General features: G+C 57.9%; 1 protein-coding gene across 1 annotated transcript in view; it reads left to right on the top strand.

Moving 5' to 3' along the window:
* The window catches only part of Dlgap2 (DLG associated protein 2), a 243,944-nt gene that overhangs the window by 194,468 nt on the left and 24,544 nt on the right, over positions 1–24,932 (top strand). Inside the window, exons 7-9 of the mRNA XM_077792488.1 lie at positions 7,362–7,581; positions 19,898–20,244; positions 21,179–21,220. Coding sequence (XP_077648614.1) covers positions 7,362–7,581; positions 19,898–20,244; positions 21,179–21,220 — 609 coding nt within the window. The remainder of the gene's footprint in view (positions 1–7,361; positions 7,582–19,897; positions 20,245–21,178; positions 21,221–24,932) is intronic.

Genomic DNA, 24,932 nt, shown 5'->3' with positions numbered 1-24,932 from the left:
TCCCAGGGTCCATCTCTACCTAGACACCTGCTCCAGACCACAGACAGCCCAGCTCCCAGGGTCCATCTCTACCTAGACACCTGCTCCAGACCAGAGACTGCCCAGCTCCCAGGGTCCACCTCTACCTAGACACCTGCTCCAGACCAGAGACAGCCCAGCTCCCAGGGTCCATCTCTACCTAGACACCTGCTCCAGACCACAGACAGCCCAGCTCCCAGGGTCCATCTCTACCTAGACACCTGCTCCCAGACCAGAGACTGCCCAGCTCCCAGGGTCCACCTCTACCTAGACACCTGCTCCAGACCAGAGACTGCCCAGCTCCCAGGGTCCATCTCTACCTAGACACCTGCTCCAGACCACAGACAGCCCAGCTCCCAGGGTCCATCTCTACCTAGACACCTGCTCCGAGACCACAGACAGCCCAGCTCCCAAGGTCCATCTCTACCTAGACACCTGCTCCCAGACCACAGACAGCCCAGCTCCCAGGGTCCATCTCTACCTAGACACCTGCTCCCAGACCACAGACAGCCCAGCTCCCAGGGTCCATCTCTACCTAGACACCTGCTCCAGACCACAGACAGCCCAGCTCCCAGGGTCCATCTCTACCTAGACACCTGCTCCAGACCACAGACAGCCCAGCTCCCAGGGTCCACCTCTACCTAGACACCTGCTCCCAGACCACAGACAGCCCAGCTCCCAGGGTCCACCTCTACCTAGACACCTGCTCCCAGACCAGAGACAGCCCAGCTCCCAGGGTCCATCTCTACCTAGATACCTGCTCCCAGACCACAGACAGCCCAGTTCCCAAGGTCCATCTCTACCTAGACACCTGCTCCCAGACCACAGACAGCCCAGCTCCCAGGGTCCATCTCTACCTAGACACCTGCTCCAGACCACAGACAGCCCAGCTCCCAGGGTCCACCTCTACCTAGACACCTGCTCCCAGACCACAGACAGCCCAGCTCCCAGGGTCCATCTCTACCTAGACACCTGCTCCCAAACCACAGACAGCCCAGCTCCCAGGGTCCATCTCTACCTAGACACCTGCTCCAGACCAGAGACTGCCCAGCTCCCAGGGTCCACCTCTACCTAGACACCTACTCCCAGACCAGAGAATTCCCAGCTCCCAGGGTCCGTCTCTACCTAGGACTCAGGTCCCAGAGCAGTATCCAGGCCCACTCCCAGTGTCCATATCTACCTGGGCAGAAGGTCCCTGAGCAGCATTCAGCTTTGCTAAGAGAACTGTAATGTTTGATTAGGGTCTCAGATGTTTAAGAGTGAGGAGTTCCGGGGCTTCCACCCTGCAGTGAGCTGGCCAAACCCCAATAAAGTACGTGGGCACTGTTAGTGCCACTTGCCCTGTGGTAAGCATCCAACGGGAATTGAATGCCTGGATATAATTAAACATGTGGCTTTCTAATTTTAACTTCCATTAACACAGAGCTGGTGTTCACATGAGCTCCCCACATGGTGTTTTCCTTTGCAGGAAAGACAGATCCTGGGCTGGGTTGCCTCCTGCAGTGTGATTAGCAGGGCAACAATGGCCGTGTGATGGGTGTTGGGTGCTTTTAGGCAGTAGCCCAGCTTACAGCAAGCACTCATAATGACAGCCTCTGCTTTTACTGCAATGCCAATAGTGAACAGTAGCAGTGGTGTGTATCTCAGAGCGGAAGGCCTCTGGGTTCTGTGCCAGGACTGTGGGCAGCTGGCCAGGGTAAAGAGAGTCTTTGACACAGACTTTTGATTCCTTCTAAGATGGTCTTTGTATTCACAACTCTTTCTCAGGGAGAGGAGAGTTGCACTCTGGGGGCTGGGGCTGTGGCTCAGCAGTAGAGCACTTGCCTCACACGTATGAGCACTGGGTTCAAGCCTCAGCACCACATAAAAATAAATAAGTAGAGGTATTGTGTCCATCTGCAACTAAAAAATATATGTAAAAGAAAAGACAGTTGCACTTGGAGCTTTTCCCTCCACACTCTCTGGGTGGTCTCTGGTCCATAACTTCAGGACTATTGACCTCTTTAGCTAACCTAGATGCCAGGTTTTCTCTTAGAAGCAGGTAAAGTTCCATCTGTGGCAGAGAGAATTTCCTGGCTCTTTCTCCTGATGACAGGAAAGACCCATGGCTAACTGCTAACTAGGACTCTCCGACCTGGCTCTCGAGGTCCCATGTGCCAGGACTCCTCAGCCAGGTCACCTGCTGCTACCCGCAGCCACCCCCAGGCTCCTGAGCAGTCAGGGAAATAGGCCCCGCCCACTGTGAGCCCTGTGACAGGGACCCTCTCTGCAGCCCAGAGGGGTCCAGGAGGCTCTGAAGCTGCCGAGCCTGGAGTCCAGGGCAGCTCCCTCTGGGCCTGAGACGAGGGTGGCCAACCAGACTGCCTGCTCTCCACGCTGACGGCTTCCCTTCAGGTAGTAGCTAGTTCACCAAAACTCAGCTTGTAAATCTGTGCAGACCCCAAACGGCACACGCAGACGGCAGAGTGGCTCTTGGCAGGTGGCAGCCACCCTTGCCTCCTCCCCCCTGGCTTGACTTGCCTTCAGCAAGCAGGTTCCAGTTAAGTGCCTGTCACTCGGCCAGGCGGCCACCAACCCCAGCAGCACCAGTGCTGCACCCGCTCGGCTTTGAGAAAACTCACACGCACGCACTAGCCGCTCCACATCTTGTTCTTGGTGAACCCAGGATGGGACCTTGAGACCCGAGTCAGCAGCCAGCATCTACTCAGCCCTTCTCCACCCAGCAAGACGCCTGGCAGGGGGAAGCGGGAGCAGTCACCTGGGCCTCGGCTGGGTTTAGACCATGTCTTTCCGTGTCAAGGTCCACGACGTGACTTCACGTTCAGCCCCAGTCGATTGTTTCTGAAGTGGTGCTGGCAGGAAGGTGGGAGGTGAGTGAGAAGGGATGGAGGACACTCCTGGGTCCGGTGACAACAGCATTCCAGAGAGGGCAGGCAAGGGAAGCCAGTGACACTGTGCTCCTCCATACCCACTGTTCTCCTAGCGGCGAAAGAACAGAATCCTAACTGTGCCTTCTGACAGTTGCTGGTCCCTCCACTACTCCTGCGTGTGGACTCAGTGGTCCCTGGTAGCCGCGCACCTGGGAGAGTGTGTGCGGCTGTTTTGAGTGGCCAGGCAAAGTCACCGTGTCATGCCAATGAGGAACATTCAGGGGAGCCTCTGTCAGGTTTTCATGGAATTCTGAGTTCCCGAGCGCGGCCTGAGGTGACAATCCCCAGGTGACAAGAAAGAATGTTCTACTTTGTGAAGTCTGTACACACAAACAACAATCATGCTTTCGTGGAAACCCCAAGAAATGGGCAGGTTTGCCCTGGTGGGGGTCATCGGGAGGCATGAAGACCCTGCTCTCAGGAAGACTAGCTGGGCAGAGCCACAGGAGAGGTGGACAAGGCCACCCAGAGGCTGGCAACACCCATAGGGGACAGAGCCAGCACATGGTGCTCAGCCTGTGGAATGATTCTGCCCTTCACGGGGTGGATGGTCATAGCTACCCCATCCCACCTGCTCAAACAGCTAGCTAAAGTGACCCACTCTGAAGCTCAATACGTAGCATGGATCACAGAACCCGCCCTCAACTGACAAGGCAGATGGCCTGGGTCACAGGAACCTTGAGACTCAGGTGCAGGACACAACAGAATGACCACCTGTCTTTGCAGAGGTGAGACGAAAGGCATTCTAGTCCGGAGCAGGCCAAGGTCTATCAGAAAGATAGCACCCGTGGGCTCCATCCCGGGGTCCGCACCCTCCGGGGCTCCCCTCCTCAGGCTGCAGGAAGCTGGGTGGCATTTCAAGGTGGAGCAAAACTAGGTGTGGGACACAGCACTGCCTTGCTCATAAGAGGAGAGAGAGGACGAGCCCCTGCTGGCCGGAGAGACAGCACTGCTCAGGAGAGAGCCCAGCAGCGGCTATTCCTGTGACTCGGGCCCTGCTCCAGGGGACCCAGGTCCTCCACGGGCAGGAAAGAAGACAGCCTGGCAGAGGGCAGGGCGGGGAGCAGAGCTCAGCTTGATGGCTCTGGGACCTGCCACAGGGACGGAGTCTCCACTCTGCTTGGGCCCCCTCCCTCCCGCTGGCTCCCTGCTCCAGGGGACCCAGGTGCAGTGCAGCCAGAAGGAGCGGTGGTAGGTGTGGGCTGAACTGTGCATCCGCAGAGGAGATGCAGCGTCAGACCCTGCCAGGGCTCCAGAGTGACAGGGACTGGCCAGAAGCCTGGGTCCAGACAGGTTTCAAGACAGTGGAGCATTTCTGAACACCCACCTGGCGCCCGGCTGTCTTGGTGGCATGTCCAGGCTTGTCTGCCCTCAGCTGGGTCTCCCTCCCTGGCCATCGGGCAAACCCAGGCTCCACCAGCCCACTCCAGCCTGCTCCCCGCCCAGGCCCAAGACTGTCCTTCCTGGCCTCAGGCCCCAGCCCCGCCCTCCCAGCACCCTCCAGAGGCCAGCGGCCTGTCAGTGAGCTCAGGGCGAAGCCACAGGAGTGTCACGCAGGGGCGAGGAGCAGCATGGGTCTCTGTCTTGGAGGTAGACTCTGACTCCTTGGCCCTGGTATTCCTCTGCGGACACCCAGGGACATGAACTGACTTGGTGTCTGAAGATCTGCTTTGACTTAGCTGCCAGCACATTCCAACAGTCCCAGAAGCTGGGTGAGCAGGACACCCTCACAGCCCCCACAGCAGTACAGCAGGAGGCCACCAGGGGAGAGGCCCATGTCCCTCCTCAGCTTTGTGTGTGTGTGTGTTGGGCAGCAGAGACAGAAGAAGGGACAGAGACAGGAGGGGAGCAGGGGACAGAGACAGGAGGGGAGCAGGGGACAGAGACAGGAGGAGGAGCAGGGGACAGAAACAGGAGGGGAGCAGGGGACAGGACAGGGGCAGGAGGGGAGCAGGGGACAGAGACAGGAGAAGAGCAGGGGACAGGGACAGGAGGGGAGCAGGGGACAGAGGCAGGAGGGGAGCAGGGGACAGGGGCAGGAGGGAGCAGGGGACAGAGGCAGGAGGGGAGCAGGGGACAGAGACAGGAGGGGAGCAGGGGACAGAGGCAGGAGGGGGATCAGGGGACAGAAGCAGGAGGGAGCAGGGGACAGAGACAGGAGGGAGCAGGGGACAGGGGCAGGAGGGGAGCAGGGGACAGAGACAGGAGAGAAGCAGGGGACAGAGACAGGAGGGGAGCAGGGGACAGAGACAGGAGAGAAGCAGGGGACAGAGACAGGAGGGGAGCAGGGGACAGAGACAGGAGGGGAGCAGGGGACAGAGACAGGAGAGGAGCAGGGGACAGAGACAGGAGGGGAGCAGGGGACAGAGACAGGAGGGGAGCAGGGGACAGAGACAGGAGGGGAGCAGGGGACAGAGACAGGAGGGGAGCAGGGGACAGAGACAGGAGAGGAGCAGGGGACAGAGACAGGAGAGGAGCAGGGGACAGAGACAGGAGGAGGAGCAGGGGACAGAGGCAGGAGGGGAGCAGGGGACAGAGGCAGGAGGGGGATCGGGGGACAGAAGCAGGAGGGGAGCAGATGAACAGAAACTGAGAGACAGATACAGGAGCGAGGGCAGAGGGACAGAGAAGCAAGAGGGGTAGACGGGTTTGAGGGGTGACAATGTAGGCATCAGCGACAGGAAGGAAGGGAGTTGGTGGGTCAAGAAGGAGGGGAGTGAGGGGATAGGCCAGAGGGGGGTTGGGAGCAGTGGCGGGGGCAGGAGGCCACTTGGCACCCTGCAGGGTGGAGGATCTGCTCTCAGCTCTGATGGGGCCCGGGGGAGTTGTGAGTGACAGTCCTGGGCAGGGCACTGAGACAGGGGTCCTGGGCAGCTGGAGGCCTGTGGCTGAGAGCAAGGGGCCTGAGCCTAGAAGAGCACCTGATGCCCAGTGGCACCTGCTGGGCTTCACTGTGGCCAGCGGGACTCTGGGCCTGAGCCCCAGAGCTCTGCTCCACATGCCGTGGCACAGGGCGGGCAGGAAGACGAGCAGGAGGGGTGGCCAGAGCAGCTGGCAGGTGCCCATGAGCACTGCTCCCCTCCCAGCTCTGACTCTGTCTTCTTGCTGTGTCCCAGGGAGACTCAGCCCCACCCATCAGTGTCATTGGCAAGCACCCCCAAGTGCACACGCATGTTAGTGGGTGCACAACCACGTGAGGGGGACACCCAGGGTGTACGAGTCCGTGGAGGTGACAGGTCATTTATCAAAGTTGCGGTCCATCCCGTGGAGAGATGCCCTGTAGAAGAGCTGACCTGTTCATGCTGATATCTGCCCCTTGCCCTAGCGGAGCACTGGCCTGAGCTGCCAGCCCCATTCCAGCTCCTCAGGCCTCAAAGTGCCTGCTCCACCTCCCCCTCCCCTCAGTGCTTTGGACTTCCACTTAACTATCCAGATCTGTCCCAGGGACATGGACAAGCACCCATCAGGGTACCTCGGAAGGAGCCTGTCTTCCCCAGCTGTCTCCAAAGCAGAGCCCTGGGACTGAGCTGAGGTGGCAGCCCACGAACCCCCAAACCCAGACCCCACCTTCTAGGGCCAGCACAGTGCTTCTTTGAGCACAGTGGGAAGACTTATGTTCCTAGGGTGACCCACACCTGGGACCGGGAGCATGGCTCAGGATGGAGCACTTGCCTGGCATGCTCAGGGCTCTGGGTTTGATCCTTAGTATCAGAGAAAGAGAAAGTCTGCAAAATTATCGCTTATCTTTACACAATCGAAGGAAGTCAACAGGTAGCACCTCAAGCTAAGGGGGCAGCCTGGGGGTGTGGTTAGATGACCTGTTCCATGCAGACCCCCGGAGGATGCGTCCCGCTCACCTGCACTGGCTCACACAGTGGCGATGAGGCGGGTGGAGGGGCTGTGCCCCTGGTGACGCGTTTCCCTGACAAGGAGAGCAACCTCTACCCTGAGAAAGCACTAAGGCAGCTTGTACTGGGGTGTGGTCTGGCAGCACAGCCCCGACCCAGAGCTGCCTGGGCAGAGTGGCTCGGAAGGGCGACAGGTGGTTGGAAATGAGGAGGGGTGAGCAGTTTGAATGCCAGCTTTGCGCCAGGCACCGTGTGAGATTTGCGGGTGCCCTGCTCTGGGTCTTCCTGCTAATCCACAGCCCACAGCCCAGCCTGACTGTGGGTCCACAGAATCTCATCATCTTCTGGAACTGGCTATGCATCTTCATGTTTTGTAAGAAATAACTCAATACATTGTTTCCCAAGCTTAACAGATTTCCAATGCTGATTTCAAATTAGCTGTGCTGAAAATATAAGACCGTAGGTGAATGTCGTGGGATGAATTCTTGTCTTCCTGATTCTTGTGTAATGTGGTTGGGATAACCCTGCTGGATTCAGGTATCAAATGTGCTGTTGATTGTTCTAGATGAGTGAAGCAGAGATCAATGGGCAGTTCGAGTCGGTGTGTGAATCCGTCTTTAGTGAAGTTGAATCTCAGGCCATGGATGCCCTCGACCTGCCCGGATGTTTCCGAACAAGGAGTCACAGTTACCTTCGAGCCATCCAAGCTGGTTACTCCCAGGATGATGAATGTGTCCCCGGGACAACGCCCTCCAACATGACATCCACCATCAGGTCGACAACAGGTAAAGAGCACCCTCCCTGACTCCCCAGCAGGAAGCCTGCCGGTGTGCCCAGCCTGTCCCCAGGACTGGTGCATCTCCCCACAGGCGCCCTTCACTCTTCAGGTGTTTGGTACTTTTCCAAATTGCATGTGTTACAAAGTCACATTTGCAATAATAGTTTTGAAGCATTTTTTTTCATGGATAGCCTTTATTTTTTCTCAGAAGGAAATCTATAAATTAGCAGGTTCTTTAAATAATTAAGTATAATTTTTGTAAAGTTTTGTACAAGGGGAAGAGGTTAAATGCTGACATTTGGAAGGTGGTTGCATTTTAAATATAGAAGCTAAATAGACTGCAGTGAGATTCAGCAGACATGCAAGGCCTCGGGGGGCCCCTGCGGTGCAGTGTCCAACTCAATCTCTGCCACTCGGGCAGCAGATCCATCAACATGATTCACCGCTGCAAAGCCAATCAATCGTTAATGTAAATTCCCTAATTGTCTTAGGACTCGAAGGATTCAATGTCACGATTTCCTTCAGTGCTAATGGAAAACCATCTCCACCCCTTTGAAAATTTACCACCTAAAACCAAGTATCTCTGGCTGATGTTTCACTGCACCATTATTATTTATGTCTCAATGAATAGGCTCGGCCTGGGGAAGCCATAAAGCACAGCCCGCGGCCGCAGCTGGCTGCTCTGCCTGAGAAGGCAGAGAGGAGGAGCACCAAACACCGCGGTGCCCCCAGCGAGCTCCCTGGTGTTGGGGGGTTGGAACGCCACCGCGGTACCAGAGGGGTTTGAAGTACAGATCCAAGGAGAGAGAACAGATTCTGTCACAATAAAGTGAGAAAAAATGGGAGTGGGGGAGGAAAAGAGGCTGGGAAGGGTGAGTCATGACACTCATGGCTCCCGGCTGCGTCACTGCCAGGCGAGCGGGGACCTGGGGACAGCAGCTGCAGAAGCCCAAGCTGAGCGCTCAGGCCTTCCTCGCACTTGGAGAGGGGTTTGGGTGGAGCCTGTGGATGGACAGACCTCACCTCCCATGGCCCTGTCCGGCCCCGGGTCCTGACCCTTCCCAACTCTGTCATTGAGGTGAACCGCCCAGCACCGCCGTGGCCTAGAAGTGCCGGGAACAACACTGATCTGGAGAAAATGGCTTCACTCCTCGGGCCGTCATTGTGGAGAGAGAGCCACAAGACAGATTTCACAGAATAACCCAGGAACAGCGCCCGACTCAGGCTAGAATTCTGATTTACATACACTCTATTTCGTCTTTACCACACACATGACATATTCTAAAAACTCTACAAACCAAATACATTTTTAAAATCCTTCTGTCCAAATCTTGGCCTTAGCTCTGAGTCAAATCCCCTCTAGACGGCGGCGGAGCGTCAGAGTCGGGGCACGGCCTGGGGCTGAGCAGAGAGAAGCCGGGCAGAATCGAGGCACCGTGGGGCAGCAGCCTCCGGCAGCCCTGCCGCTGCTCCAAGCCCTGCCTGCCACCGGCCGTCATCTGCCTCCGCAAGTACAAGTTAGACCGCGTGAGCCCGATCTGTTGAATAGGGTCACAAGAGCCCAGAGAAACAAAAAGCCCCATCTGGAAAAACAAAAGGGTGGAGAAAATCATCAAAACATTCAGGATGTGAGTGCCTAAATGATGACAATAGTTGAACTTCCGGTTTGATCCAGAGCTTCCTGACAGGGGGCCAGAGGATTTTCATTATTTTGTACTTAAATACTTCTTACTTTTGTAAGTACTCACACTAACCCCGACACTTAATAGCTGACCTTTGTTGGGGTATGTGGGTGTGTAGAAAGAGACTGTTTTGGCAAACTGATTTTCTTTTATGGTTCTAAAACCAGCTCTTGAAAGCAAATCCAAAAGGGTTATTTTCAGAAGCATCCCAAAGTGATTGGTCTTTGTTGGGTTTTTAGTTGTAGTTGGACACAATACTTTCATTTTATTTATTTTTATGTGGTGTTGAGGATTGAACCCAGAGCCTCACCCGTGCTAGGTGAGCGCTCTACTGCTGAGCCGCATCGCGTGATTATTGGCCTGCCCCGCCTGTGAGCAGGTGACGAGGTTTTCAGGCCCCTGTAGTACCTAGACGTCAGGTGTTCTCGCCCTGGAAACACGGGGACAGGAGGGTGTGTCTGCGTGTCCTTCCAGTGCTGCCCAACTGCTCCTGGCCTTGGAGGAGCTCGGCCCGGCCGCAGGGCACCCAGGCTGGTGGGGGTGCAGCGTGTGCTGGACACCCCACCCACTGGCCCTCGGAGGAAACGCCTGCGTGTGAGCGAGTGTCCCCCGCTGGGCGGATCTGAGAGCATCTGGCCCTCATTTCACACTTGGTTTCTTTTTCATCTGCGAAGTGATTTATCGGGCAGGTTTTCTGGTCTGACTTTGCATCTCACCTGATTTTCCTAGGGAAGGAATATTATTGATGCTGTGCAGGAAAATGGCCTGAAATTAGACCACAGGGACTTTTCTCTGGGCCTCCGACCATCTCGACATAAGTCACAGCTGACTCTAGACAGCGTCACGGCAGAGGGGGGCCGTGCAGAGATGGCGGGGAACCCGTAATGATTCTGGGGTCTGTAATGGCTGTTTCCAGGTGGGTTTTGCTAGCACAGGAGAAAGCGGCTCTATCGTTAGGTGCCTGGAGATGAGCACATTTCAATACCGTGGGTTTGTTTCTGTCTCTAAGTGTGGCTTCTCCATTTGAAGAAGTGGCTGCATCTGGTCCTCCCCCGGGGCCTTCTTGCTCTCACACAAGGCCTTATTTCAGAGATGGGAGAGTCCCTCGGGAGCTGAACCCAAGCTCCTTCAGTGCCCTGCCCGGTTTGGCCAGACTGCCCTGCAACTAATGTGCACGTTTACCCACAAAGATAGGGGACAGTTTTTGAAACTGGGATTTGAGAAAGTAGAGAGTACAAATTAAAAACCCAGATGTGGACATCAAATGGGCTGTTCGTAAAGTGGCTTGGTTACTGGAGTAAAGATGATCTAAAGTCATGACCTAGGGCCACGAGGGCAGAGGGCGACATGCGGGGTGCAGGCCTTGCTTGGTCTACACCACATACATTTGGGGTGGGCGCTCGTAAGTGAATGATGAGTCTCCGCTGACGCTGGCCCAGCGTGAACCTTGAGACACAGAACCACGGACACCCGTTTTCTTCTTGGCAAATCAAGCGGAGCCAAGTTCACTCTGGGGCTGGGTAACCCAGCCCATCATGGCTGCCAGTCGCCGGGTGAGGCCCCGCGCCCAGCTGCCCTCTTTGCCATCCCACCACCAGACCTAGCGCCAAGCCACGTCTGCTGCCGGCGCCGCACCGTGTGTGATTCAAAGAAACCACAAGCACTGGCTCCATGTGGAGCCGTCCACAGTGGTCCCCGGGTGGCTTTTAGCTCTTCTCAAGCCACGCAGGCTGGAGGTTCCAGGAGCCCCAAGGAGCTTCCAACAGAGCTTGGTCCTGAAATAAAGCCAGCTGAGATGTGTCCCCAAGACCCCAGCCTGGAGTCCTGGCTGCAGGACTGTCCATAACCAGGGCTGCCACCGTGAAGCCAGCCCACAGGCACAGCAGAGCCAGCGTGAGGAGCAAAGGACAAGCCCCACCACCAGAGGAGCTGGCAGAGGCCTGCACCGCGCGCGGGGAGAGGCGTGGCTCCGGCTTCCCCGCCCCGAGGGTGGGCCATCAGAGTGGGGACTCAGGCATGTTCAGCTGTCACCAGCCAGAACCGAGCCCCACCTTCGTACTGTCTCCTCACATGGTGACGGGTGGCAGCTCCCTGGGCCTCTCCAGGAGTCACCAATGCCACCAAGAGGCTGCACCCCATGGTCTCAGCACGCCCAGAGCCCCCTCTGAGTGAGGACCCCAGCCCATGCCCTTGGGGGGACCAGACGCTCAGACGTGGCTACCTGCTGAGTTCTCCACGTTGACACGTGCGACTATCGCACAACGGGCTTTCGATCCTGTGCGTTTCATTTTCCTATTTAAAGTGCGGTTTTGAGGAGGAGAGTGCAGGCCGACTCAGAATACCCAGTGGTCTGTGGGCCAGGTCTGACCACCGGTGACTGAGATGTGCAAGATAATACCTGGATTTATTTCCTTTCAGCCAACTTAACTCCAAGTCTAAGTCCCAACCCCTCCTGCCCAAGGTACTAGGAAATTCAATGTCCATCATTTGGGACCTGCCCAGGGCCAGGCCAACACCAGGAGCCCCAGGAAGCCCCTGGCCCTACAGCCCTGTCCAACTGGCTGCCCTAGGATCTCCATGTCCCTCTGTGGGACTCCTCCTGGGTCTGCCGAGGGGCAGGTGTCCCAGGCCCCACCCCACAGACCCCCGGGCCCTGCTGCCGCTGCCCCCCGGACTTCCTTCTCTCTGTCTGCCCAGCACCATCCATCTCCCTGCTGAGTTGGCTCTCCCCGGAGTCAAGGCCACTTTGCCAAGAGAGAGGCTGTCCTGGGCTTGACTTTCCCCAGCAAAACCTCCGCCAAGAAGGGCCCCTGAGCCCCTGGAAGATGGAAGCAAGCGTTGGGGAAACACAGATGGCACCCCGAGAATCAGCGGGCGTGAGGTCGAGGGCGAGCTTCCCAGAACGGCAGTGACCGTCCAGCCGTCCCTGCTCAGAGGGCAGCTGTGACACCAGCCCCACGGGTGTCACGGGTGGAAATCCCAGCCCACTGACCCTGCCAGCCCGGCTCGAATGCTCTGGGAAGCACAGACGACTCAGGAGTGTGCACCAGCTGGAACCACTGCCCTTCTCCATCCCCAGATGCCCAAACGTCAGCCTATGTCTGAAAAATAGGTCTTAAGTGAGGAAAACCGAATGTCCCTCTCCCCTCAGAGCCCCAGAGCTGCTGAGACCCGGTGCCGAGGGAGCACACGCTATCTCTGATGGGTTTTCAGCAGGCGGACCAGCCCAGACAGAGTCGGCGGAGCCAATTCAATGTTCCCCAGATTGACACCAGAGACTGAATGGGGCTGATTGCTCTGAAATCAGTCTTCCGACCCCTTTCAAACACCAGCAGTGTGAGGTGCTGAGCACGTACACCCCGAGCGCGGTTTGGGCTCTGGGGACTTGGCTGTGAATTTTGCGTCATTGTTGGTACTTTCAAATGATGCAGGTTGTATAAGACATGTTAAGAAAACAGTTGCTTAAAGAGGACGTGTGCATGTGTAGTCTCCCTTCTTAGACTGTTTAATTGCACTGAATTTGTCTCATGCTAACAGTCATTAAGGTGTGGGACCATGCTGTGCGATTTAGACAAGGCCTGGGAGAGCTTTGGAAATCTGGATGGATCCACCCTGGGGAATCTTTATACCTCTGTTTATCTATGTACTTATTTTGGAGACCCAGGAGGAATAAAATGATTGATCATATCAAACGTTACCATGAGTCCATTTAAGACAGAGGAAGTGAAAGTCCACCAGGCACAGCCACCACAGGGTCACCGCAGATCCCTGGATTCCTGGGGAGCATCACATGCTGTGAACAAGGGCACCTGTATTTTCCCAGTTCTTCAAATTGTGAGTGTGTGCCTTTATCTTTTTCCTAATGGAAACTGACATTTTCTTCTTCAGTCTATGGATTGGTGGCAATAGACTTCTCTACTGTTTTGATCAATCACAGTCAATTGAATCAAATTCACAAACATTCATTTAGCACCTGATGTCTATGTGATACTGGAGTGATACCCAAGAGATGTTTTATAAAACAAAGGAAAGCAGAATCTCTAGTTGATATTTAACTCTTGCTCCTAATTGCTCTTGGATCTTTACAAACTATCCTGTGATTCATAAATTGGTCAAACTGCCTTTCTCCTCTTACATCTGCGGTGACATCCCTGTGTGCTTGGAGTCCCTGGAGCCATTCCTAGTGCCCTGTGCTCCTGCTCAGCACCCATCAGTCAGACCGTGACCATCCTCCGAGGGACTGATGTGCCTGGCACACAGTGCACCCAGGAGGTGCCAGCTGAGCTGCTGCCCATGGTGGAGGCGGCAGTCATCACACCGATGGCAGGGATGCTGCTCCTCCAGGAGAGCGGCCTGCCAGGGCCGGGCGCATGCCCGCGGGGGCAGGTTTCTGTGTGAACACTGCACTCTGTCCTTTCTCCACGACATACCTATAGAGTCACCCAGGGAACCAGCCACAGCGTGTTAAATAAGGCGGAAGAGGTCTGGTGTGCAGAGCACGCAGGCCACAGGAAGGGCCGTGTTCATTCTCCATCCAGAGGGCTGGTAAGTTAAAAAGAAAGAAAGGATATCACACCATCTCACCTAGCAAGGCCAGGCACCATGGGACAGGGGGCAGCGGACCCGTTTGACACCCCCAGGAAGCACCAGTGGGACCCACAGCCATCTGCTCAGTGCATCGGGTCAGCCCTCCTCCTCCCGCGGGCGTCAGGGGCCTCTCCTGGTCACACCTCACCTGCATGCAGGTGAGCCTCAGGGCAGGGACCTCTCCTGGTCACATCTCACCCCCAGAGCAGGGACCTCTCCTGGTCACACCTCACCCCCAGAGCAGGGACCTCTCCTGGTCACACCTCACCTGCATGCAGGTGAGCCCCAGGGCAGGGACCTCTCCTGGTCACACCTCACCTGCATGCAGGTGAGCCCCAGGGCAGGGACCTCTCCTGGTCACACCTCACCTGCATGCAGGTGAGCCCCAGGGCAGGGACCTCTCCTGGACACACCTCACCTGCATGCAGGTGAGCCCCAGGGCAGGGACCTCTCCTGGTCACACCTCACCCCCAGAGCAGGGACCTCTCCTGGTCACACCTCACCTGCATGCAGGTGAGCCCCAGGGCAGGGACCTCTCCTGGACACACCTCACCTGCATGCAGGTGAGCCCCAGGGCAGGGACCTCTCCTGGTCACACCTCACCCCCAGAGCAGGGACCTCTCCTGGTCACACCTCATCTGCATGCAGGTGAGCCCCAGGGCAGGGACCTCTCCTGGTCACACCTCATCTGCATGCAGGTGAGCCCCAGAGCAGGGACTGCACGGGCCTGAAGCTAACACAGCGTGGAGGGCTTCCCAGGTGTCTCAGGACGGGCAGGTAAGTGCCTGACCTCGTGGGTCTCCCCCACTGGAACGTGAGCACCGTGGAGCAGGATCCCCTCACTGCACAGTCCCTGGTGTCTGGAACCTGGTGGGAGACGGAAGACGGGCTGAAGCTTTCGCCGGTTTCTTTAGAAAGAGCAATGCGCAAGGCAAGATGGAGGAAGAGAGGCCAAGGGCCACCCGGCCTCTCTGTGGACTCCTGAGGCCAGGCACTGTCGCCAGCTGGCTCTGCAGGTGCTTTCTGAGTGTAGAGGCCAGGTGGAGAGTCACAGAACAACTGCCCTGGGATCAGTGACGCCAGGCATCGTGTCCACTGGGACTGGCCAGCCAGTGGTCCCCCCTTGGGGGGCTGAAGTGGGACCTCAGTGCTGCTCCAGCACTTGCCTCATGTCTCCTGGTCCTGAGGCCTGGCTCGGAGTCTTCCTGTCAGAAGGACCTGTGGGGGGAGCAGCCCTGGCACCGGCTGGCACGCTGCTCGGGCATGCTGCTCAGCAGCTCCGCAAATTACTGCTTTGGTCTGTCACCCTCTGTCCCGCCTCTTCGTCTCTGGGATGCGGGGGATGAGTCACTGTGCAATTCCCGTGCCTCCCTCTTCTGTCCAGGTGACCTTCGCTGTGGCCGGCGAGGGACACGATTCTCTAGAGGTCACAGGGCGCTGTGGCAAGCCTTTTGTGTTCCGTCAGGAGCACTGTGTTCAGGGGCTGTTACAAATGGGCCTGGAAACATCTGCTTCACTTACCGCGGCACAGCAGGCATGACAGAGAACACCAGTCCGTGACGCCTCAGGCTGGCACCTCGTCTGTGGTGGCACTGAGTGCGGGGTATGGCGAGGGAGCCAGAGCCCACTCCCCTTCTGCAGAGAGCCGTGGCCCCTGAGGTTGGAGGAGAGCCCCTCGGCCAGGCACTGCCCTTCTCACACAGCTGCGGGCTTCTGGCCACTGGGTGGTGTGTGCTGCTTCTCGTGGGCTCTGGACATCGGCCCGGAGGAGCCTGCTCCAGGTGCCCAGCTGGTGGGCCCAGCTCCCCGGGCAGGCGCACAGGCAGTCCAGCCTCGCAGCCTGCAGTCAGGGGTGAGGGGGCCTCTCCATCCTCCCGCCCTGGAGGTGGTGACCGTGCAGCCCACACTGTGGGCCCAGCCCTTCCCCTGACTGCCTGCCTCCACGCTCAGCACGTGTCACCTTGACGCTGAGCCTCGGTGGGCCAGAGCCCTGCTCTTGCACCCTGAAGAAGCCTGGACCTAGGGTCTGTGGACTTGCACTGACGGGGTCTTCTTTTCCCTAAGTCAAGAGACAGCAGTGTCTAGAGACCTCAGCCTCATTTGCCAGGGAAGTCAGGCCTTGTCCTCGAGCAAAGGATGAACGAGTCGCCCTGCTTCCAAGGCACATTGGGGGAAGCTGCAGCTCAGCTTCAGCAGACGTCACTCGCAGCCCATGTCCCAAGCAACACAGGACCGGAGACCGGCGGCTGCCACCACGGGGCAGTCCCAGCTCCTTTCAGGTCAGAGGGGTCGATGCCACCCACCAACACCCGGGGCCACAGCTGCGGGTCCCCGGGTCCCCAGGGGACCACTCTCATCAAGGTGTTCTCATCCAAATGTGCAACTCCACGTTCTCCAGGACCAGGACCCAAGACGCAGCGCGTCCCTGAATGAGCCTGGGAGGGAGCCCCTGTGCCCCAAGGCGTGAGCCTCGGTCTCTGCTTCGTCCCTGCCATGACTTTGTTCTGTGTGAGCTGTCACTGGGAAGGGCCCCTCCTGGGCCATGTGGCCCTCAGACCTCAGAGCCTGGAGAGCTGGCAAACTCACATTAGAGGTGGGTTTATTTCCAGTTTTTCTTCAGAAAAACTTGAGCAAGGTTCTGTCTGTGTTATGCGATTTTTGAATATTTGAAATGAAAACAGGAGTGTCTGGAAGGATCGGCACTGTCACGGCTGGACCTCCCTGTCCAGGAGAGGCCAAGTGCAGGTTAGCCGGTACGGTCCACTGATTCACCTGCTCCCACAGACTCCTCGGTGGCCAGCCCCAGCGTGGCCACGTCATTGCTGGTAACTTTAGGGAACAGTGTGTCTGTGCATTGAGTCCTGTTTGATTCACACTGTGTTTTGAGACTAACATTAATTAAAGCATCAAATCATCTTTAAACTCAGAGTCGTTTCTCTGGACTCGTTCTCTCATTAGACATTCACGACTTGACGGCTTGATGGCTTTCATGCTACCCTCCCAAGTGTGGCTCTCATTCAACAGAGGAGTGAAGCTGGCCACTCGGAGCTCATTCTCTCTTGATGATGCCTTTGTGCTTTGAACCACAGAATGCTGATTTTCAAGTTTCCTTGTTGGCTTGCAAATGACTTTCAAGGACGGGATACAGACACGGTGTCCAGGACTCCAGGTGCAGATGGGCCAGCACATGTTCAGAGCAGTGGTGATCGACACTTGGGCTCACGTGAGGTCACGTGAAAGCCTGGGTGGGGGCCATCTGTGACGTTTTGTTCTGATTCACTTCCTCCCACACCAGACGCTGCTCCCTCGTCTCCCTCAGTGCCTTTGCTGACCCAACCCTCTGAAGACCCAAAGGAGTCCTACAGTCCCTTCTGCTTGCTGTGCATCATGCAGAGAGCGAGCCGCTGGACCTGTACTCACGTGGCCGTTTCACAGCCAAGCTTGCTGTCCGTCAGGACTGTCCAGTGTGGCCCTGCCGTGACCAGCCTGCAGCGGCGCTCCACCTGACTCCTGAGCAGAGACACGCGGCCGGCCTGGCAGAGGCACCCCACACCAGTTGTGCCTAGATGTTCAGCTGCTTTAGACATGTAGCTCGTTCCAGTGTCACCAGGGACTCTGCTGGGGGACAGAGCCGCCCACGTTGTAGCCTTTCAGATGGAATGGCGGCACCCATGTGTGCGTTCAAGGCGTCTCCCGCCTCTCCCTGTCCTCTGCAGACCCTGCTGGCCGCTGAGGCTCCTCCCCATATCCAAGTGCTCCAGGGCTGGGCGCAAGTTATTCAGGAAGTTTCCAAAAAGCAACTTGACCCAGACACATCCAGGAGGGCGCGGCTTTCCCACTCCTTTTCCCGCCTGCCCTGCTCAGCAGAGAGGAGGCTGGCCCGCCTGGCTTCCTCTCCGTGTGGACACTTCTCTTTTTATGGAACTTCCTAGAAACCTGTCCACCCACATCTCCTGCAGGGTTCCTTCCACCCACCGCGGGGCAGGTACCGTCTCCTGGATGACACAGAGCTACCGCCCTGGCCTCAGGGTGCCCAAGAGGAAAGGCACTTGGCAGGGAGCACCTGTCCTCAGCCATCACTCTCGGGCGAGTCTCAGGGATCCTGAGGGCAAGCAAAAGCCCGGCTCTCCACACACAGGCCTGGTCTCCTCCCTCCCAGCTCGGCCTCCATCCTCTGCCAACTCAGGAATGTGCTCGAGACAGTTTTTCTCCTCACAATGGAAAGACATGCACCTTCCCTCCCCGTGTGGGTGTGAATGTGGTGACTGAGGACACCTCGCGGGCATGTGTGTGGTTTTCCTGGGAGCTCAGAGCTCCGCAGGACACCCGGGAATCCCTCATCAGTTCACAACAATTCCACGCAGGAGGGAAGCTGCAGTGGTCTTTCCAGTTTCAGGCTCTTTCTGTTTTACTGGAACTCGACCGCACCTGTGACCAGATGTGTCATGGGAGCCGCGGAGGACAGCGAGGACCAGGCCCACGTTTCAGGAAGGCCTGGCGAGGACCTTCCCCTCCTCTGACTCGCCTGCCAGTGTGGGGTCCTTGGCACCCTCCAAGGGAGCCCTGGTCCTGATGTCTGCCACTCCTTGTGCAGCTCAGCCCTGTGAAGACAGACAGCCACGCTGCGCTGCACTGTGCTCCTCAAACTGGCTCGGTCCCTGCCACCGTCGCTGCTGCGGGAATGTGAGGCTTCTCTGAGTCCCTTTTCCTGCTTGAGAGCGCCAGGGAGACGGACGGCGGGATCCGAGTGTGGCCGAAAGCACTGCCCACAGTCCTGCGTGCTTCCTGTGGATCCGTGGACCCACTTGGGTGGAGGGAGGCTGCAGACTCCCCTCCCACCCACAACCAGGACAGAGGAGCTGCGAGAAACGGCCCCGGCTGCCAGTACTGGCGCAGGAGGCCCCGTCCATGAGCTGTCCACACTGCCCACCGCTCCTCTGCTCATGTCCTCACAGCTCTGGGCCCTGCTGGACCTATACTCTGCAACACGGTTCAGAAAAACGTAGGCTGGGTGCAGGGACACACCACTGTAATCCAGCAGTGCTGGAGCCTGAGGCAGGAGAATCACAAGTTCAAGGCCAGCCTCGGCAACTTAGCAAGGCCCTAAACAACTTAGCAAAACCCTGTCTCAAAATAAGAAATAGAAAGGGCCGGGCATGTGGCTCGGGGTAGAGCACCTGGGTCAAACCCCTAATACCACAGAATAAACCAACCAACTTGATAAAAGGCAGCGTTTAAATGGCCCACCCTATGAGGAGGGTTAAGCGAGCTCACCAAGAGGCCTGATTAGGAGGGCAGGAGTCTCCAGAGGAGAGTCACAGGAGCCAAGAGCCGCGGAGTACCGTGCTCCGTCCCCTGCTCAGAAGCCCCGTGGCACCCTGAATGACACGGCCTGCCTGTTCCACAGCCTCAGCCCTGCTGAGGTGTGGCGCAGCGAGGTCCTCGTGTAGGGCTGGCCCATGACTCCTCTCCAGACATCACAGGTGTCCCCTGGGGGAGGAGGACAAGGCCCCGCTGAGCAGCACTGGTTCTCACGGCAGAAGTCTGGGAGCAGAGGACCCCGACTCCCTGCCGCTCCTCAGGTGCAGGGCTCCCTGCTCAGCCCGGACCTGCAGCACATCCCGAATGCCACAGAGGTGTGGCTCACTGCATGCATGATGACTAGGTGCTGGGCTGCGGCCCAGCCTCCTGCCCCTCTCTGCTACACCTGAAACCCCCTCGGGTTCCCGGGAGAGAGGACGGGACCAGGACCTCACTGAACCGTGGCCACGCCCAGCATCCCACCTGTGCCGACCTCTCCTCATGCACTCTGACCTCAGTCCCGTCTCTGCTGCTAGACTCGAGGTGTTTTTGCAGTTTTTCTCTTTACAGATACATGGTGCAGACTCTCTGCAGCATCGAGGGCTGTGCCCATAAATACGGAAGCCAAATGCTTTGCTTCCTGAGGCCAGGGGTCCAGACAGGCTGGCTCGGGTCGCGGCTGACGCGTGTGGAAGGTGCACAGCAGATGCCGACGGGCCGTGTGTGCCCTGACCGGGCTTCTTTCTCTTACAGCGGTCTCCTATACAAATTACAAGAAGACACCCCCTCCGGTGCCTCCTCGGACCACCTCCAAGCCCCTGATCTCCGTGACAGCCCAGAGCAGCACTGAGTCCACCCAAGACGCCTACCAGGACAGCCGTGCCCAGAGGATGTCCCCATGGCCCCAGGATGGCCCCAGCCTCTACAACTCCACGGACAGTTTGGACAGCAACAAGGCCATGAGTCTAGCCCTAGAAACGGCCGCGGCCCAGCGCCAGGCTGACAGCCAGGGCAGCTCTGTGCGGACCAGCGACAAGGCCATCCTGGTGTCCAAGGCTGAGGAGCTCCTCAAGAGCCGCTGCTCCTCCATCGGGGTCCAGGTAGGCTCCCTGCCAGCCCAGGCGCCTGGCCTAGAACAGGTGAGGGAGCCAGTTGCTGCGCGTCCTCGCGCTCACGCCACCCGCAGCTGGCAGCGGAGACGGAGGGCCCAGCTGCACTCCGGCTGCGAGCCTGCGAGTGGAGGATGGGCGGCCTGGCAGCAGAGCCGGCCCCAGGGAGACCCAGGAGACGGGCTCCACACTGCGCCCTCCTGGGGCCCCGAGTGGTGCGATGGCCAGGGTCACTGGACGGGTGGACAGTGTGGAGAGGAGGCCATCGTGGTGCGGAACCAGGGGGCTTCCTGCTTAGGTCCAGTTTTTCAAAAGCTGTTCATCTCCCAAAGGGTGCTGGAAAGGGGCAGCGGGGAGCCACCCAGGCGCAGCGCTGGGTGCCACGCAGGGCAGGTGTAACCAGGGTGCTCCCACAGGCGGCCACTCCTCTGCTGCACCCATGCACCCGCTCACGGGCGACCCACCCTGCATCTGGGCCCCGGGTCCTACCCAAGATCCCCACCCACCATGTGTGTCCTCTGAGTCCAGCGAGCTGGACTGTTGGCCTGGCCCAGTCAGCAAGTCTAGGTCATCTCAGTGCTGGCACTGGGTTCCAGGAGTTGGGGACATGGACTTCTCACTGTCCTGCTGATATCCCTCAGGGCCCCGTGGACATGGTCAAGCAGGGTGGCTGGCCACGTTCTCTGTGGCCCAGGCCACCTTCTGCTCCTCTGTTCAGCCTGTGTCCCGGGGGCTTTGAGACCAGGAGCGCACGGCCCTGCACCCTTTCCTGGGGAGGAGGTGTGTGGAGCTGGGAGTGAGGGCCCACCCCGCAGGGTGCCTGTGTGCGAGGCCTGGTGGGGACAGGCAGAGCGCAGGGGCCACTGGCCCACTGGCCTTGGTCCCCAGCCGGGTCTCCACACTGTGGCTTCGTTGTTTTGTTTAGGATTCTGAATTCCCAGAGCATCATCCATACCCAAGGTCAGATGTAAGTACCAAACATCTCCGACGCCCGGCACGCATGACTTCTCTCACCTCCCTCTCTGGGTCTTCATACGACTGCTCTTGTCACTCTGTCCTGGCCCTATGTGCCAGGCTCTCCGCTGGGTGCTCCACATGTATCCTCAAGGACGCCAGCCGGCCCACGTAAAGGGAAGGAGCAGGCGCTCGGCCGAGCCCCGGGCCTGGCCCTGGCCCAGGAGGGTGGAAGCAAGGCGCATTCCCCAACTCTCCAGTTCTGGGCACCTCATCATAGGGACTTGAGGTCCCCAGATCACCAGGGGATGGCCTGCTGCCCTGCGGGCTCTCTCACACAGTGTCCTCCAGTGCACCCACCACCCTGGCCAGGGGCTAGTTCCCCTCCTGACATGCAGCTCAACAGCCCCATCAGGAAATGAGGACGTGACCTCACGGGCCCACCCAGTCAGGTGGCCCCGACACCAGCCTGCCTCCTCCTGGGTCAGCTGGGTCCATGCCCACTCTGGCTCAGCAGCTGCTCCGCCTCCCACAGCTCAGCCCCCACCTGCAGCCTCTCACCACGGCCCTCCCAGACCAGAGTCCACGAAGGCTGGGCCCGTGCTCCTCCTCTTGCCCCCTCCCCGCACCCAGCACAGTGCCTGGCACATAGTGACCTCTCAGTGAATGCTGGACAGGTGAGTGGAGGGGCGTGTGGACGGCGAGTGCTGGGCAGGTGTGTGGACGGCGAGTGCTGGACAGCAAGTGGGGAGAGAGGTGTGAATGCAAGGACACGCTGGACGGCCAATCCCACTGTCTGTGGTGGTGAGACAGCAACAGCTGTGAGCTCCTAACCCGGCAACTGCCAACATGAAGTCCATGGAAGGTTAAAGGAAAGTGTAGCCAGAGACACGGAGCATCAGGACACAGAAAATAGCCAAGAGTTAGAGAAGCAGGACCAGGGAGCGCTCAGGGTCAGGGTGCAGACGTGGAGCGCGGGCACGTTCAGCAGGCTAAGGGTCATCCGCGGAGACTGATGGGCACCAGAGGGACTAGAGACAGTGTGGGCACGGCCCAGAGCATCCCCACTCCCTGGCACATGCTCCTCCATCATCACAGTGGCCCTGTGTTCCAGGATGGGGAAACCGAGGGTCCGGAGGGTGAGTGACTAGCCGAGGTGCCCCCCCCAGGAAAGAGCCACTCTGCTTCCCACAGAGACACGGATTGCACCACGTCCCTGGGCCATCCCACACCTTGGTCCCAAAGCCACCTGCCCTGCTCTGGAACCCTGAGCCTATAGAGAAGGGGGCTGGCACTCTGTCCGGCACGTAACTGGACTGGCCGCACGATCTGTGTCCCTCGGATGCTATGGTACTGAGAGCTCATGCCCTCAGCCTGGCACCGGCTCTAAAGTGACAGCTTCCCAGGTTCACAGGCATCACATGACACTCAGCAGCAGTGACGGATTCAGGACTTCAGCTGTGCCTCTGGGCTCCACCAGCGTGAAGTCCAGCTGGGTCCCACTCAGCCCACCCCCTGTCACCCTGTCCCCCTCCCTGCCCAGCTCAGACCAGACGTGAGCTGAAAGCCCCCATCGCTCAGGTAGCCGATGCCAGGCACAAGTCCACCCCAGGGACGTGCGAAGGCCGTTAGGCCAGACGCCCCTGGGAAAAGGCAGCTGAGCTCTGCTGCGCACAGATCAGTCCCCGTGAGGAACACTGAGCCGTGGTCAGTCCTGGAACCCAGGCTCGGGTGGCCCTGCTTTCCTTCCTTGAAGCAGGGCCCCTGCTCTGCCTTTGCCCTGCCTTGTTCGTCGTCCAGGTGTGTCTATGACAAAGGTTTGCACTTCTGTGTGTGGACGTGTGTGTGAAGCTGTGCCCAGACTTCCAGCTGGTAGAAGCACGCTGGTTTAAAGCACAGGAAACCTGGGGTCACACAAGCCCAAGTGAATCTCTACGTCAGCAAGGCATCACTCATACCCCACAGGCTATGAGAGTCAGGGAGCCACCCTGAAGCCACGTGACCAGCCAGGTTGAGTGTCCCACGAGATGGAGGACCCTGGGCTCCACCACCCTGTCCTCCCTGCGTCCCATGTCCCCATCCTGCAGCCTGATCAGTAGCTACTTGTGCTGTAGCCCAGGCACCTGGGGCAGAGAGCTGGAAAAGCACACTAAACGTTGGACTTCACATCAGTCTTCAGGGGATGGAATGAGCTCATATCAAAGCCACACACCTGCCTGGCAGAGTGGAAGACTTCAAGGGTGGAGCTAGACGGGCTGGTTGGGGAGCGACTCCAGATCTGAGCTCTGGTGAATGGCTCCAGCAGCCACCCACGTCTGCTCTCCCAGATCCCTGCAGAAAGCTGGGGATCCGACTGAGCTGACCAGCCGTGACTTGGCTGCAAGCCTGGTCCACGTGCAAGAGGTGAGAGGGCAGCTTGTCCCCCATCAAAATCACTCCATGTGTGTGCACACAGGTACACAGCACATACATCCACACACACACACAAGTACATGTGCACACGTGTTCACATACACACATGTGCTCTTACACAGGGATGCAGCCAAGGATAGATGCACACAGGCACATGTACAGATGCACACACATCCACATGGACACATCATGCATGTGCACACATGTTCACATACACATGAGTGCACTTACACAGATGCACTCAAGGATAGGTACACACGTGCACATGTAAATATGCACATACATCCACGTAGACACACAGTGCATGTGCACACCTATTCACATACACACATGTGCTCTTACACAGGGATGCAGCCAAGGATAGAGGCACGCATGCACATTTACGGATGGACACACCATGCATGTGCACACATGTTCACATGTCGCGACCCCTTGCCCGCAAGGAAGACGCAACTCGGGAATCTTCTCTCAGCAGTTTATTCAGGTCCTTGATACTTTTTCTTCTTCCAGCTGTTTATTTAGGCCTTTGTTTTGACATGTCTTTTAGTTTCTACTTCTACTCCTACTGCTACTTCTACTACTACTACTACTACTACCACTACTACTACTACTACGTGCCCCAGCCTTAATAAAGCAGATAAAGCCCCAATGCAGAACTGCCACGTGGATCTTTCTCATAGGGTGATTTACAGCTACGTGCCAACTCTCCCAAAATAAGGAGTTGTTTGTCACAGACTACAGGGGAAACCAGCGCCATCTTGTAATGGCGGCCACAGTTCACAGAAACGGCTCACCACATTCACATACACATGTGTGCACTTACACAGATGCACTCAAGGTAGGTGCATACCTGCACATGTACAGATGCACACACACATCCATGTGGACACACAGTGCACGTGCACACCTGTTCACACACATACATGTGCACTTACACAGATGCAGCCTAGGATAGGTGCACCCATGTACAGATGCACACACACACATCCTTGTGGACACACCGTGCATGTACACACCTGTTGACATACACACTTGTGCACTTACATAGATGCACCCAAGGATAGGTGCACACCTGCACGTGTACAGATGTACACACACATCCATGTGGACACATAGTGCATGTGCACATGTGTGGGTCTACTCATATGTCCCATGTATGCGTGGGAGAACGTACACATGCACACGCTCATGCAGGGGCTCACGTGCACGTGGCAGCCCCACCAGACCCCTCGTTCTTACACAGATGGCGTGTGCCAGCGCCCTCCTGCCGCCCCTCCTCGTGGCTCCAGCTCAGCCCAGGGAGAGCTGTGGTG

This window comes from Urocitellus parryii, chromosome 14, assembly GCF_045843805.1.
Source record: "Urocitellus parryii isolate mUroPar1 chromosome 14, mUroPar1.hap1, whole genome shotgun sequence".
NCBI lineage: Eukaryota > Metazoa > Chordata > Mammalia > Rodentia > Sciuridae > Urocitellus > Urocitellus parryii.
Note: the sequence above shows the minus strand (reverse complement) of the source record. Positions and strands in the feature narration are given on the sequence as shown.